This window comes from Haemaphysalis longicornis, unplaced genomic scaffold (genome assembly GCF_048455015.1).
Source record: "Haemaphysalis longicornis isolate Haplotype H1 unplaced genomic scaffold, Haemaphysalis longicornis Haplotype H1 scaffold_7, whole genome shotgun sequence".
In the NCBI taxonomy this organism is placed as follows: domain Eukaryota; kingdom Metazoa; phylum Arthropoda; class Arachnida; order Ixodida; family Ixodidae; genus Haemaphysalis; species Haemaphysalis longicornis.
Genome location: NW_027526422.1, coordinates 40,662,526 through 40,678,610, shown reverse-complemented (window position 1 = coordinate 40,678,610; position 16,085 = coordinate 40,662,526). Strand labels below are relative to the sequence as shown.

Here is a 16,085-nt window from a genome sequence, read left to right as displayed (position 1 = left end):
CAGCTTTGTTTGGGGACGCTGCTTTACAATGCGCGCGTAAGCGTCGTCACGTGGTATTTTTCATGTTTCGCGGATTTCCTTAATCAGTCAAAATAAATGAGTACGCAATTAGTTCGTCGCTGAAAATAGCGCAGTTAGATGCCCCTCGTGGTTACCTACAAGTGCCTCATTGACACTTTAGTGATTAGGGAAGTATTTCTCTAGTTAGATAATTAATTACAATCAATTAATTAAGTCTCATTAACGAAAAAATTACTCTCCGCAACTTCACAGTACTGCAAACATTATGCACTAGGTTTTCTTCGAGTTACGCAATTTCTCTTTTTTTAAATCTTGGTGCATGATAGCTGGGACACCCTGTATATTCTGCCCTTTCATTTTTTGTTAAAATCGCAATCGTCACTATGGAATCGCCTATCACGCTTACCTTGAAGCCTTAAATTTAGGTCTGCGTACTGGCGTGTTGAAATATCAGCGCTAATTACCAATGGCGTACATTTTTTTAATATTTGTAACAAAACAGAACAACCCTACTACAGGCACATAAATACTACCAATGAATTAGATCATTTGGTCACCCTGAATAATTTGTTAGCTGTCACCCTATCGAATGTGTTAGCCACACTTTTGTTAAAAGTAAGCTTTAGTTAACGCTCAGTCACTGCATTATTTCTCTGACCACTGCAATTCCTTTTGCGAAAGCTATACTGGATGTGTGCATTACAATCAGTATGTCATCGTACCGCCTGACCCCCGGCCATCGTTCCGTGTGCTACATTGCGTAATCTTATAACAGATTATGCTGTTACAAAATGAAAGGGAAATTTTACGCGCGGAGCATAAGAAGAACTTTTTTGGGTAGGCGCTCTTTAATTCGTCCACAGCAGTACTCCCCTCTGACCTGCCTCGGTGGCTCAGTGGCTAAGGCACTGCTGAGCGCGAGGTCGTGGGTTCGATTCCCGGCCGAAGCGGCCGCTTTTCTGATGGAGGCGAAAAGCAAAAACGCCCGTGTGTACGAAATTTCGGCGCATGTTAAAGATCCCCAGGTGGTCAAAATTAATTCGAAGCCCTCCACTACGGCGCGCCTCATCGCCTGTGCTGGGTCGGCGCGTTAAACCCCACAATCAAATCAAATCAGTACTCCCCTCCGGATCGAGTAGCAGTAGAAGTAATGTAGCGAGTTGGGAAGTCAGTACAAGTGCACCTTCGAAAAAAAAGCAGATCTGAAAGAGAAAAAACTGCAGAACAAGCAGAAAAGATGATCGCTCGGCGAATGGGACAGTGTGAGGTACCGGCCGTCCTTTCTGCACGTGTCATCTGCTTTATTACTGTTTCTGCTTCCAAGACAAGGTCGAGGACTGCAGTTTCTTGCCAAGAGATTAAGTGCGCACCTTAACAGTTTTCCCTGACATATCTGTTGTTATTTGTACTTGTAAAAAACGGAGCTTGTCCACTGTACTGTCCTCAAAAATGGTCGTGGGTAAGGGACATCGAAGCCACTTGTAGTCAGCATCAAGTGGTTTAGCCACTGAGCCGCTCCTGCGGTCAAATTTGTCAAATATTACAATTTGCAGGTGTAGGACCTTTTAAACAAATTATGAAATGGAAAAAGTTTGCACACATCGGGCTTTCGCTGCTGCACACTGGAGCACTCCTGCAGCCTGATTGCTCCACTAAAGTTGCAGCTAGGGAAGGGCAAAGTCGTTTTATATCCCCTGCAAGCTGCGGAGAATGACATTTCCTTTGGTCAGCTTCCACTACGCTCGCGCTTCCAGCAGCAACAGACCATTGCTACATTGGTGCTCATTCATTTCCCTTGTTGTTACATAGAGTGTGATAGTGTTCAATTGTCTGGAGGGGGAAGTGAGCGAGCAGGTACGAAGTTGATGGTACGTGAAAGAAAAAAAAGCCTGAATTGCATTGACTGTGCAATGTCAACAACAGAGGGTCGAACCGTTTCGGCATGAACCGGTAACCGTTATTTCTTTTTTCGGTTCAGTTCCGGTTCGGGTTCAGCGTGCTCAAAAAATAACGGTTCGGGTTCGGGTTCAGTTCCGGCAAAAATACCGGTTCAGTTCCGGTTTTCGGTTCGGTTCGGTTCCGGTTCGACACCCTGCTTTCAACGAATAAAAAAACGCTCCAAATGTACGCTTTTGAAATGAACGCCAGCTTGGAACTGCACTGTCGTACCACTGAAGCAGAGGTTGCTTGCTGACTTGCACTTTTGCTGTGTCGCCGACCTCTTGTGCACTTCTCCTTTGCCAGTGTGAAGCCAGCTTGGAGTACGGCCACAACGTTGCCCAGAATGCGACCATGCTCCAAGTGCGCCTCCCAGACGCAGTTCCTGAGGCATTCGAACTTGTACTCACGTACATCTACACTGATCGCATTGACCCTACAAAGAAGAGTAAGTCTGGAAGTACCCTCAAAACAGCAAATATTCACTGCCTGCTATAAATTTTCATGTGTTACACAGGTCATTGCAGCCGCTTGGAAGTTTTGCTTTTTGCCTGCCTGTTTAAAAGGGAGACTTGTGTCTTAATGTGCAGTGCAAAACATGATGATGATGGTTGGGTTTCTTATGGCGCAAGGTCGACTAAGGGCAATGAGCGCCAGAGAAAAGGTTATTTGATGAAGTGAAGTGGTTACCACCAAAAGGTAGGTAAAAGCAGTGCAAAACATAAAGATAATGATTGGATGAGATCTATATCTAGCTCTATTTCATTGTGGTTGAGTGCATAATGGTTCATGTCCAGGTGCTCACAGCACGTGTGTCTCACTGTGTGTTCCAGGCAGAGACCCAATGAGTGACCGCATTGTTCTCCTGATGATGGATGTCTACAGGCTGGCTGTTCAGGTTAGAATGTTGGATGGCTGTAATCTGTGCTAGCTGGGAACTGCTAAAAAGCAGCTTAGTCAAATGTAGTCGAGATACAGGCTGGAAAGTAGACATTGGTGGCCACGAAAATACGGGTGGCAGTAGAAAAATACAGATAGCCGTGTGTCCCATCTTTTGTGTCTATATTTCGAATAGCATGTTCAAGCTGCTTTTCACCAGATAATAGCTTTAACACTGGCAATAGCTTCATTTGCAAAAAAGAGAATGCGAGAGCAGCTTTTATTTATTTATTTATTTATTTATTTGATAGGTAAAAGCAAAAGACAGGTGCTTGTAGACAAATAGCTGCAGCAAGATTGAGCGACAAGTCTCTTTGCGATTACTTCGAATTGCATGGGAAAATATAGCTAATGCTCCGTACCATGTTCGGACCTTCAGTGATGTAGAACCAGGGTTAAAGTAACAGTGAAACAAAGAAAAAAGGCAACTCTTTTGTTCCCGTCTTCCCACCTATGTCTATGCTACGAAACGAATATTTTGTTGGCGCAATTTGATAAGCTGTATCACTTAAATTCTGGTCATTGTGAGGTAGCTGGTAGTAGCATCTGCAGGAGGTTGCGAGGAAGTAGCGGCAACTAAACCCCCCCTTCCCCTCCCCCCCCCCCCCCCCCCCACCTCCCTCCCCTGGTCACCTTCCCAAGGCTTGCAGCAGTGTTTCAGAGGGCTAATACAGTAAAAGCTCGTTAATTCGAACTTGAAGGGGACCATAAAACTGTTCGAATTAAAAGTGGAGTTCGAATTAGCGGGCAGGTGCTAGAGTGAATGGAAATCGCGCCACACTGCACGGACAGAACCCAAAGAGCCACCTCTGGACTCGTTATCATGAATTAGGCGATACTACACATTTGTGGCAGGTTATTTCGTAAATAATGTTTCGTAAATACAGTCTAGTCCACTTATAACAATGTCCAAGTGCCAAGGAAACCCCATCGTTATAACCGATAATTGCTATAAACGGGTTGCGAAATAAAAAGACGGAACAGAGCTCAAAACATTTTATTTGCATGCCAGCAAGGTCGTACGACTACTAATTTGCGGAAAAGAAGCCACAGTCGGTCACCTTTGTTTGCCGCGTGTGAAGCTAGCGCAAATCTTTTCCAAGAGCATCTGTAGGTGCTTCACCTAGCTGAGGTAAATGTCCTTGGCGGAAACGAAGTCCCTGAGGGACTGTGACATGCATTGGGCCTCCTACGAAAACACTACCTGAGTAGCTAGGCTGCGCAAACGCGTCATTAGAGTCATCACTGTTGCACTTTGGTGCACAATATAACCAGATTCAATCGTTATATCTGATATCGTGGCACTGGAGCATTGTAATAGGCGGTTTATTTTACCATAGAAAGAACACAAAAGTTGACGGTGCCATAGCTGTTCATTGTTATATCCGATATATTGTTATAAACGGCATCGTTATAAGTGGACTCGACTGTATTAATGGAATGCGCCGGAGCACTGGTGGCGCAGCGCCCTCTGTAGAAGCGAAATAAGCTGTTGCAGGAGCATAGCGCATGCCACGCTGTTATTTTTTGTTTTGTTTTGCATCTTCTAGTAAATTTGATTGGTTTGGATTTGCAACACATTGTAATCACTCTGGGCAGACTTCTTCTGTGAGGAGCGATGGAAACCCGGGGGGATCATAGTTCGAATTATCAGGAGTTTTCCCCTATTGAAATATACGGGGCTGCGCCGGGACAAGGGCGCGAATTCAAATTAGCTGGAAGTTTGAATTAACCGAGTTTGAATTAACGAGCTTTTACTGTAATTTATATTTTATAGCAAATTTGTGTATTTCGCTAATAGAATATTTCGTATTCGTTACAAAACACCACTTCTTGCTCTGGTGCTAATTGGTGTATTTCAAACAAACGAACACTGAAAAAACGATCAGTTTCACTCGCACTGATGCGGTCCTGCACCTGTTGCAGTTCCACATGAGGCGTTTGGAGCACCTGTGTGTGCAGTACCTGGAAGCGGCCATCAACCAGCGCAACGTCCTTGTCGCCCTGCAGAATGCATCCGACCTGCGACTGGACTTCATCAAGGTGTGCTGTTGGCTGGGGAAATGGTTGTGGGTGGATCTTGCAAGTGAGTGACGCCGTTTGTGCGGGCAATGTTCTGCACAAAAGCAGTTGATTGCTTCCCAAGAGATACCTAATCATTGAAAGATAAATTCACCCTGGTGTTTAGTGTGAGGTTCCTTTTTTCTGCATACACATTCAACATTTACCCGTTTGCTGCTTGAGGATAAATTGGCCATCCCCTCCATTTCCACAGGATTTGTTGCCACTCTTGGGAAGGCAATCCCTTTGTACTTTACTGTTTAAAAAATTGGCAGTTTGTTTCATCTTTTTGGTTAGTACAGCACTATGTAGTGCTGGAACCTTTACAGAGAGAGTTGCGAGTAATTAATTCTGCTTTTTGATCTTTGCTTGAGTACACACACAAATGCATGCCTAATGCAATCCAATGCCTAACTAGATCTCTTGTTTAAAAGGGTTGTAAAAACAAAATGCGAGTTGGGTTTGTTGAAAAGGCTGCTTTCTCTTAATAACAATGACACTATATTTATCGCAAACTTTGGATAACGAATTTAAAGAAAACGCGTGAAGCAGTGGAAACTCCCGAGCCACTTTCCGGCAACAGCACAGAATCTTGTTAGTTTGATTGGCGGCCACTGACAAACCATCACAAAGAAATATTACTGGACGATCGTAGAGGGCCATCCTGATAAGTTTTGATCTCGTCACACAAATGGTGACTTGCAGTCTACAAACTGAAATTTATGTTTTTAGTGCTGGCTTATAGTACAACACTTCTGCCCATATCACGTCACTGTAGCCCAAAGTTTAGAATTTTTTCTGTGATTCTTCAGTTTTTCGGGTGTAAAAAACATTTTTTTTTGGCAGGAGATGAGGGAGGTACTGGAGGCCAATTCTTTCAAATTAAGCGAAGTTGTATTTTGTCATCGTGGCCTCTTGAAATGGAATGACGTCATGGGGATATCCTGGTTTCCAAAATAGGTCTTCTTAAAACAGACAACTTGTTGCCAACAAAATTGCGTTTTGGTGGTCCCTTCCGGTTTCGCTTCATGTGACTACCCTGTGTGTAGTAGATGAGCATGTGGGGGAATTTTCCACTTGTATTGCAGTTTCTCGGTAGCACAGAGGCTACATTGAACGTGCCTGTATAGACATACAGATACAGTTAAACCTCGTTATAACGAAATTGAAGGGGCGCCGCGATTTGCTCGTTATAGCCAATATTTCGTTATAGCCGTAGCCGACATTTACTGCAAATATTATGCATTGTAGTAACCTAAAACAAAAAGCCGGCGAAATAGCATCTTGCTGCACGGCGGTAGTAAGTAAAATAAACACATTCCGGAGGTAAAGCGGAAAAGTCACGAATCTACTTTATTGCAGTTCAAAACTCGTATTTAAAACAGACCTGGCTACGAAGAAGTCCGTAATTGGACGTTGATGCACCTTCCTGATGCGAGCGATGGCCCCCTCAGCTGCGGCCGCTATGTTCACGGCATCTTCGCCGCCCTCGTGCGCGCCGAAGTAGCGGCGCAGCACGTCCACCGCATCTAGTGCCTCCGACGCCGTCCTTAGCGCTTCTTTTCAAGCCACTTGCAACAGCGCTGACGATGGACTCTCGGTTGCTCACGATGGTTGACAGCGTACTCGTCCACACGTCAAAGTCTCTTGCCACCTTACCACGGAGTGCACCTTACCTTCCTTCGCGCCCGATGCGACGGCTTTTATCATAGCCGTCTTCTGTTCAAGCGTGGTAGTCTTTCGCTTCGCTTCCCGCCTGTCGCACTCGCGTTTTTGGAATCACGCGGGCAGTACGATAAAAGATAAGGAGGCTGAAGACTGCCAAAACCCACGCACAAAAAACTACGCAGCGAAGTCGGCGATACGAACAGGGTAGGGGAGGGGAGGGGGGAGAGGAAGGCGACGCAACCGCGCGCGCCGTGTGCATTGGGGTTCTTCTCGGACTCACCGCGGATAGTCCGCGGATTCCCCGAAGCCATAGGGATACGTTGGAAAATCGAACGTCGGACTGCTTCTCGGGGAGCCCGCGGCCCCGCGGTGAGTCCGCGAGACTGTAAATAGTGCCGTGCGCAGCGAGAGGAGGGTGGGGGCTTCGCGTGCGGAGCGTCTGCATGGCGCGCCTTCCTGCTTCGCGCGCGTGGCGCGAGTTTTGAACTGCTAATACCGTTGCCGCGTCGCGCACTGTCTCAAATCCGCGTTGCGCACTGTTGTAAAATTAGCTCAAAATTTGATTTCTCAACTAAATTTGTTCGTTATATCCCGTAACAGGGAAATTTTACCTCGTTAAAACGAGGTTTTAAATACATTGGTTTCTATGGGGACTTTCAAGGGGAATTACGATTTGCTCGTTATATCCATTATTTCGTTATAGCCCGTCTCGTTATAACGAGGTTTAACTGTATACAGGTGTACAGGTATGTCAGTAGCCGTAATAGTGTTAAGCAGAAATGAGCTAATACCTATGTCACACAGCAAATCTAATAATATAAAGTAAATGTCATTTGCTCTAAACGTCATTAGTTCGGTGCTACACGAGAATACCAAATAACATTCGAGGCGAATGGCATTTAGCAGGTAAATGAGGTTGGCGAGCTCATGCAGTGGCCAAATGAGTACTAGCCTCCACAGCAGTGGCACGTCACTAGTCAAGAAAGTTCAGTAACAAACTAAAGAATGCTTTTTCTAAAAGCTGTCAGTAAACTTATATTTCGCCTTCCATGTTGTTTTTCACATAAAGTAAGACAAGTACACTTACCAAAAAAAAAGTCTTGTCCCCAACCCTGATACAGATTTTCTCGATGACTTGTCTTGGCTTGTGATGTCTACTTATGTCACCTAAACTGGTGATTTTCTTCTGTTTAATTAAAACAACAAATTTGTTGTTTTGTTTTAAAAAACTCTTATGTATGAAAACGTTTTAGGCGAACTTTAACTATAATTTTTCAATCTTGCGAGCTTGCTACTTGTCACCGCTGTCGCTATCAAATGACATTCGTTTCAGCGTGCAGACCCGCATTGCCAAACCAAACGTCATTAACAGCTTATGTCATTCACCTTGAATGACATTAGATTTGCCGTGTGACAGGGGTATTAGACCGGTGTCTTTCACGGGAATCTCGTTAACGTTGCCAGTCAGATGCTCGCGATCACCAACGAGGTCCTGAGCTTCATCTTCCTCTTTGTTCGTTTGGGAATTGTGGGACATGTTAGGCTCATCATTTTGAGGTGCCAGTGCGTGGCCCAGCTGCCTAGGTGCATAGCCGAGCTGTGGTGCAAATCCCCTCACAACAATAGTCCTGGCCGCAAAAAATTTACAATACCCTGGCTAAATTTGAGAGAAGCGCGAAAGCTAAACGTGCATCCAACCTTCGCTGAAAGTGCGTCTAATCGATCGGCAAACCCTCAAAGACCCAATTCGCAAACGAAGAAAAAACTAATGCGACAATTTTTTGCGCACTAAGTAAACGCATCTACGAACAAAACTAAACGTATACCGATACGTGGTTTATGAGATAAAGGTATGCTATTGTACTCCTCCTCCTTCATGGTTGATGTGTATATTTGAACCCCTCCCAAGCTATACAGGTGCGGTCAATACCCACCTCGATAGAGACATTGAGGAATGGGAGGTTAAGGCAGTGCTGCAGACGGTCAACTGTAGATCGGCGGCAGGACCCGACAGAACGACAAACAAAGCTCTTCGCAACTTGAATGACGCGGCCATCTCCGCCCTCACACGTTTCTACAACGAGTGCTGGCGCTGCGGTCGACTACCCAAACGATGGAAGGAGGCGAAAACGGTACTTATCCCTAAGCCGGGCAAGCCTCCCCATATTGACAATTTACGCCCGATCTCACTCACATCTTGCGTAGGCAAAATCCTTGAGCATGTACTGCTCAACCGGTGGCAATCATACCTGGAAAGCGAGGAGCTATATCCGAACACGATCCTTGGCTTCCGAGCAAAGCTAAGCACCCAAGACGCCATGCTGCTACTCAAACATGAAGTAATAGACCAGACAACTCACTCCCTTGACAATAGAGCGGTTCTGGGCCTAGATCTACAGAGTGCATTCGACCGAATCCATCACTCGGCCATTCTCAAGCAAGTATCCCGCCTCAATATGGGACAGAGAACCTTTACATACATCAAAGACTTCCTAACCGACCGATCGACAACGATCAATGTTGGGGACATACAACTCCCCACAAAATCACTGGGCAGCACTGGGACGCCACAGGGGTCGGTGATATCTCCCATGCTATTCAACTTGGTAATGTTCGATGTGGCCAACAAGCTCGCCAACCTTCCGGACGTCAAGCACACCATCTACGCTGACGACATTACCCTGTGGATGACGGGAGGCAGCGACGGCCACATTGAGACCACGTTACAGCAAGCGATCGAGGTAATAGAGGACCAACTGCAGGGAGCAGGACTAATCTGCTCTCCTACAAAGTCGGAGCTGCTCATCCTACCACCTCGTGGAAGACGCACAAGTACCTCTACCACCCCAAGCATCACCCTTCGGACGAAGGACGGAACTACAATCCCGCACGTCAAAACCCTGCGTGTCCTTGGCCTCCACCTAGACGCGCTCAGGCAAAATGGCCTCACCATCAGCAAGCTGGACGCTAAGGTGTCTGCAGCTACCCGACTCATCCGAAGAGTTTCCAACCGCCACGCGGTCATGAAAGAGACGAGCCTCCTCCGACTTGTACAATCTTTCGCGATAAGCCACATTGCCTACGTCGCGGCATTCCATAATTGGAAAGCAGCCGAACGACAGAAGATTGATGCCATCATCCGCAGGACATACAAGGCAGCACTTGGACTATACGTGCACACCAATACGGACAGGCTTTTCGAACTTGGCGTCCACAACACGCTGGACGAAATAGCTGAGGCCCAACGTACAGCGCAGCTTGAAAGATTGTCACAAACAAGAGCGGGATGCTACATCCTACGACGACTAGGCCTCCGAAGACAGGAGATGCAGGACAACAAGGTCCCAACATCGCTCCCACAAGATCTGCTGCACAGCCTCCACGTGCCTCCAGTTCCCCGGCACATGAACCCAGAACACAACCAGGAAAGGAGGCTCGCAAGAGCAAAGACACTCACAGCAACGCACGCCACGGATAAGGGCGCTTTCTACGTCGATGTAGCCCAATACCCGGACCGACCAAACGCGTACGTCGCAGTTGTAATAGCCGCCGTCTCTGGTGACGTATACACTGCGAGCAGCATGAAAGCCAGAAGCGCACACCACGCCGAAGAAATGGCCATTGCACTTGCAATCACCAATCCAAGATGCACCACTGTGCTTAGTGACTCGAAGACGGCGATCATGCATTACGCTACAAACTGTGTCTCCCCCAGTGTTGTGAGGGTGTGCGGGGCCCTACCCCCCAGAACGACACCAGTGACTTTAAGATGGTTTCCGGCACACGTGGGTCCACTGGACTCACGCGATGGACACGGCAACCGCAATGAGGAGGCGGACCGGGCAGCGCACGCGCTCACCAGCCGCGGCGCTCCTGAGAGTCCAAGCCCCCGATTTGCGACGCAAGTGCCCGAAGAAACGGAGCCACTCACTGCATATAGAGACATTCTCGAGTGGTACCGCATCAATCGCCGAACTTTCCCACCACCACACCCTAACCTAACTAGACAAGAAGCAGTGATTTATAGACAATTACAGACTTGTTCATTAATGACTCCAGTGGTAGCCAAACACATCTGCCCAGAGGTGTATGTTAGTGATATGTGTACACTATGCAACAGAGAGAGAGCCACCCTGGCCCATATCCTATGGGATTGTGAAAATCACCCGCAGGAAGCCAGAAACACTACAATTCCGCCAAGATTCATGGACGCCATGAAGAATGGAAACTACGAAGACCAACTCCAGGCTGTCCAGCTGGCAATGGCTGGCCTCGAACGCCAACGGCCTGCAAGCGCCGCCTCCACGGAGGTTGTGTGAGCAGGCCTGGCTGGGGCTCAGCTATTGCGACGTACTAGCCGCGTCTTCACAGCAGGCTCTAATAAAGGTTGTTTCTCTCTCTCTCTCTTATCTAGAACAGTTCTTTTTTCGTGATTTTCAAGTAACGGTTTTGACGCAATGGAAACCCGGTTTCATGCATGCGCTGTGCTGCGTCCAGAGGTCTTATCAGAGCTTTTCGGTCGACGAACCGGCTTATGGGGAAATGCATTACCGCATTTACTCGCGTAATGAACCCACTTTTTTTCCGGAAAATTTGGCAAGAATTTGGGGTAGGGTTCATTTTGCGGGAAAAAAATTGCAAGAGATTTTTAAAAGTTGAAATTTCATACAATGAAGTTGCTAATAGAAGTGCTATCAGAGCCTTACCATTTTCATAAAAAGATGTAGGTAATTATGTGATGAAATTTATATTTTATTCGCAACTCGCCATCGTCCCCCTTCGCCATGGAGCTTCTCTCCTCACTGAAGTCGCTTGCGGCCACACTTTTGTTGTCGGCACCGTCTTCTGTGCCGTCAAGGCACTCCAAAATTTCTTTTCCAACACTGGCAAACTTCCCTTCGGGGCCACGAAACACACGGCGACCCCTGTTCACCGCCCGAAAACCTCTCGTTTTCGCCCATAGCCTACACGCACTCAGTCAACACTGAAGTGCCACACAGCTGCGCCATTTCCGTGTGCAACACATGCTCCACCACCGTAGTTTAAAATGCCACGCAGCAGCACCACAAAAAAAGTTGGAACGCAGCTGGACATCAAAACCACGGAGCGTAATGGCGAAGTCGCCTAACAGTAAGAGCAGAGGAGTGCGGAGTACGTTTAGTGCTTTGTTCGCACGCCGGCGGAACCAGCCTAAACATCAAAGAGCAGGGAAGGAGTGCGGAGTACGTTTGGTGCTTTGTTCACACGCTGCAACGTTTTTAATGGCACAAGGTTTGTTTAGCATTCAACAGGTGGTGCACCGCAAACGCGCAATTTTTAAATTGTAATCCATGGCATTCGCGCTCACATCTCTGGCGACTGATGAGATTTTTTTTCTTGGGATGCATTTTTAGCATTTCTGCGCGATATCATTTAGCGCGATATCAAGTTACTGTGATTGCCTACAGCATCGTCAAGCATGCTTAAAATAGAAACGTACTCCCGCTGCATTTTTTATTCAGTGACAGAAAAAGTTAATTCTCAACAAGAAAAGTGGTGGGAGTGTTCATTACGTGAGTGGGTTCATTATGCGAGTAAATACGGTAGTTTTTTTTACAGGACGCCATCGGTCCTACTAAGAAAGCTTCCACTTTCAAATTCTGTTCTTGCCCTCAGTGTGACATCAAATGGTAAAACAGCATCCTTCAGTAGTCTTGTCCTCTGTACATAAGTTAACCTTGGCCTTCTAAACGGTGTAGCTTGCTGGCCAGCGTGCTGTGGTAGTTGTGTCTCTACACGAGCTCCTCTTTTCGTCCCTGGCCTGCGCAGGAGTTCTGCCTCAAGTTCATCGTGAAGGAGAGCACCTACAACCAGATTGTGATGAGCAAGGAGTTTGAGACCATTGCCCAGCCACTCATGGTGGAGATCATCCGGCGGCGACAGATGCCTTCCGTGCGCTCCCTGCTCGAGCCACTCTTCGACTATGCAGGCAAGCATGGGCTCTCTCTCTCTCTCTCTCTTGACACCCAATGCTGTTTTTAGCTGACTAGTCTAGTACAGTTGAGTCCACTTATAACAATAATGAAGTGCCACAAAAAAAGTCAGTAATATTTAGTAATTGCAATAACAGGGCTGGGCAGAAAAAGTTACTTCTGTAAGCATTTAGTGGTTTTCACCCAATATTTACAAAACGTAAATGTAACTGCATGGTTGACCCCTCAGACTTGGCCATGCGTTTGCCTACCGACTCCACACGGCCCCTAGGAAAGATTACTGTCTTCTAATCAAAGGAAGTCTCCGCATCAGTTCCTTGACTTTTTCTTTCTTTTTTAACGATTGGAAAATTGCACGCCACTGAAGTGGCATTGTTTTCTGTCTTTTTTAACACCGACAACCAACGGAAGCCTTTACCCTGCTGTAGCCTTATTTTAATATAGGCAGTGTTCAAGAGGTGCCCCCTGCCTCTCCTATCTCCTGAGCCAGCGGACAGCAGGAGTTAAGAGGGGCAGTCAGGAGGTCTCACCCTTCAGGGATAGCATGGCTACATAAAAGGCACCAACTTTTTCTGAGCGTTGGAGGGATAGTAGGTACTGCAACTTGTTTCATGATTAAAGTCATGCCTCTCGCAGATCTTCAAATATTATACTTTATGTAGGCTCATACTGTCAGGCTCAATTGTTATAACCATAATAAGGAAAATGTCCATTGTAATAAGCAGTTTTTTATACCATATAATATATACCAAAGTGGATGGTGTCAGAACTGTTTGTTATATATAATATATTGTTATAACCGGTGTTGTTATACATGGGTTGGACTGTACAATCTAGTCCACTTATAACAATGTTCAAGTGCCAAGTTATAACTGGTATTGTTATAACTGGTAATTGTTACAGGTGGGTTGTGGAAAAAAAAAAAAAAGACAAGGCAGAGATCAAAACATTTTACTCGCATGCAAGCAAGTTCGCACTACTGCTTATTTGCGGAACAGACTTTGTTAGCTTTCTTTGCTGCATGCAAAGCTGGCGCACATCTTTTTCAAGAGCATCTATCGGTGCTTCACCTAGTTGAGTGAAAGGTCCTTGGCAGAAACGGAAGTCCCTGAGGGACTGCATCACGCGTTGGGCCTCCTGCGAAGGCACTACGTACCTGAGTAGGCTGCACTACCACATCGTCAGAATCGTCGCCGCTGTCCACAGCACGTATCCGCGCAACAATTGCCTCTTCGGTGAAGCACTCGGATGTTTCCAAAACATCTGCTCTGACGTTCTTTCCGCAGATAAACGGAGGCAGTTGAAAAGGTAGCCAGTCAGATTCAAAGTGATGTGCACGTGACACAACAGGCGAACACGCGAGCGGGTGCGGGAACGATGGAAGAGTGGCAGCGCTGCGGCGCTGGGAGGGGGGGTTCGGAAGTAAAACTGCACTCCTCCTCCTTTTGCTTCCTTTCGCTTCCTTAGCGGCGCAGTCGGCTCATTTTCTGAAAGGTAGAAGAAACGCGAGGCACATCACGGCACGCGGTGCATGTTGTCGACAGCTTGCATTTTCAGTGCACGCTGTAACCGGATTCAATCGTTGTATCCAAAATTGCAGCACTGTAGCATTGTAATAAGTGTTTTATTTTGCCATAGAACGGTGCTATAGTTGTTCATCGTTATATCCGATATATTGTTATAAATGGTATCGTTAGAGGTGGACTTGACTGTACTGTACTCGGCCTAGCCTTTTAACTTCCACGCAACTCCTTGCTAGATACCTTAGCTGCTGCAGCCCAGAGTATAATGAATAGTAGATTTGTACATTAGTGTTATGACCACTGCATTGGAAACCTGCCCACAGTCTTTGTTTAAGGGCTGGACTAAAGTGCCAGGAGTGTGTTTCCAGCAAACAATGCTGAGGGAACCGTGGGATTTGCAAGGTAAATTGCAGTACAGCTGGGTGAAGGTGCCTGGCTTTGCAACCAGCTGAATATTTAGATACGTTTCTACTTGCTTGCAGAACTAAATGTGAGCACCTTAGCCAACCTCTCATTCTGTAATTCTTGCAGTTACCAGTTACAGTAATTCGTTCTGTGTCCTTTCTGCCTTGCCTAAAGTATTGCTGAAATCAAAGAGTAGGTGAAAAAATTAATTTGTGATGTTTTTGGTAAGCAGCGAACACATCTTGTGAACAGGGCGGTTGTCAAATTTGCCAAATGGTTATTAATGAATACAGTCGATCCCGCATATATCGAACCCAGATATATCGAATTATTGCATTTATCGAACAGTCCAAACATCCCCTTGGAAATCCTATGCAAAAGAAGATATTTTGTATATCGAATTATCGTTATATCGAACTGTTTTGCGATCCCCTTAGAGTTGGATATATCTGGGATCGACTGTAGTTCATTATGCCAAACAGAACCAGGGTTCGAGCTGAAGCTCCTACCATTGGAAGGCAGAGTGGCCTATAATTAGCCCTGCATTTGAGTCCAAGGGGGGGGAGGAGTCTTTGGAATAGGCAAGGTGTTTGGGAATTCAAATTGGAGAAGTGTCGTTTAAGGCAACAGCTCAAAACGGGAATTGTCACCATTTTTGCTCATTCCTGGTTTTTTTTTTTTAATGGTATAAGTGCATGAAAAATAAGTACATATTTTGTGAAAAGACCAGAGTCCAGAACTTGTCGCACAGTCCCATCGAACATGAGGTGTCGTGCGTGCGTCCAGACTAATTTGTTAGGAAACTTGTTGTCCAATCTCCGCGTAGATATGTGCCTGATTTGTAGCTACCAACCAGACTACATTTTCTAATAACATACATAGAATGTGCAAGAATTGGCACTGTTGCAAAGCTGGGCAATCGAACCAGCTGAGTACTACTACTAGTATATGAAGCGGGGAATTTTTTCCTTTCTTTTTTGGCGCGGTTTGAGCCAGTCTTTTGTCCTTTGCAGGGACCACGCTGGAGCAGGACATGGAGACTTTTCTGAAGGAGACGGGTCGCGAGTTCTGTGACATCACTCTGCTTCTTGACGGGCACCCCATCCCAGCGCACAAGTCGGTGCTTGTGGCTCGGTGCAGCTACTTCGAGGCCATGTTCCGGTCCTTCATGCCAGACCACAACACAGTGAATGTGAGGGCACCAACTGTTTTTCTCGTTGTTTTGTGGTATGCGAGTCCATGCACAACTGTCTCAGGCATGCTAACCGGTGTGTAATTCAGCAGTTCTATCTTTGCTGAGGTGGTAGCATTTTTAACACTTTCGTGACTGCGGAAAAATAAGTTGTTTTTGGGTGTTCCCTGAAATATTTTTTTTTCTTTCCACGGAAAATGATTGACGTTGAAGTGTGAGATACGAAATGATAAAGAAAGAATAGGGCTTTCTAAGCAGCAGGTTTTTCTTTTATAAATCTTATAAAAAATTATCAAAAAAGTAACAAAAAGAAAAAAAATGATGAAAACATCAATGCCACTTTACGCAGGATACACATAAAAAATT

At 46.1% G+C, this 16,085-nt stretch overlaps 1 protein-coding gene across 2 annotated transcripts in view; it reads left to right on the top strand.

Moving 5' to 3' along the window:
* Positions 1-16,085, top strand: part of Lztr1 (Leucine zipper like transcription regulator 1) — a 35,699-nt gene that overhangs the window by 12,545 nt on the left and 7,069 nt on the right. For both annotated transcript variants that reach the window (XM_077676843.1, XM_077676845.1), the window contains exons 12-16: positions 2,266-2,407; positions 2,793-2,857; positions 4,825-4,941; positions 12,436-12,595; positions 15,541-15,719. In XM_077676843.1, coding sequence (XP_077532969.1) covers positions 2,266-2,407; positions 2,793-2,857; positions 4,825-4,941; positions 12,436-12,595; positions 15,541-15,719 — 663 coding nt within the window. The remainder of the gene's footprint in view (positions 1-2,265; positions 2,408-2,792; positions 2,858-4,824; positions 4,942-12,435; positions 12,596-15,540; positions 15,720-16,085) is intronic.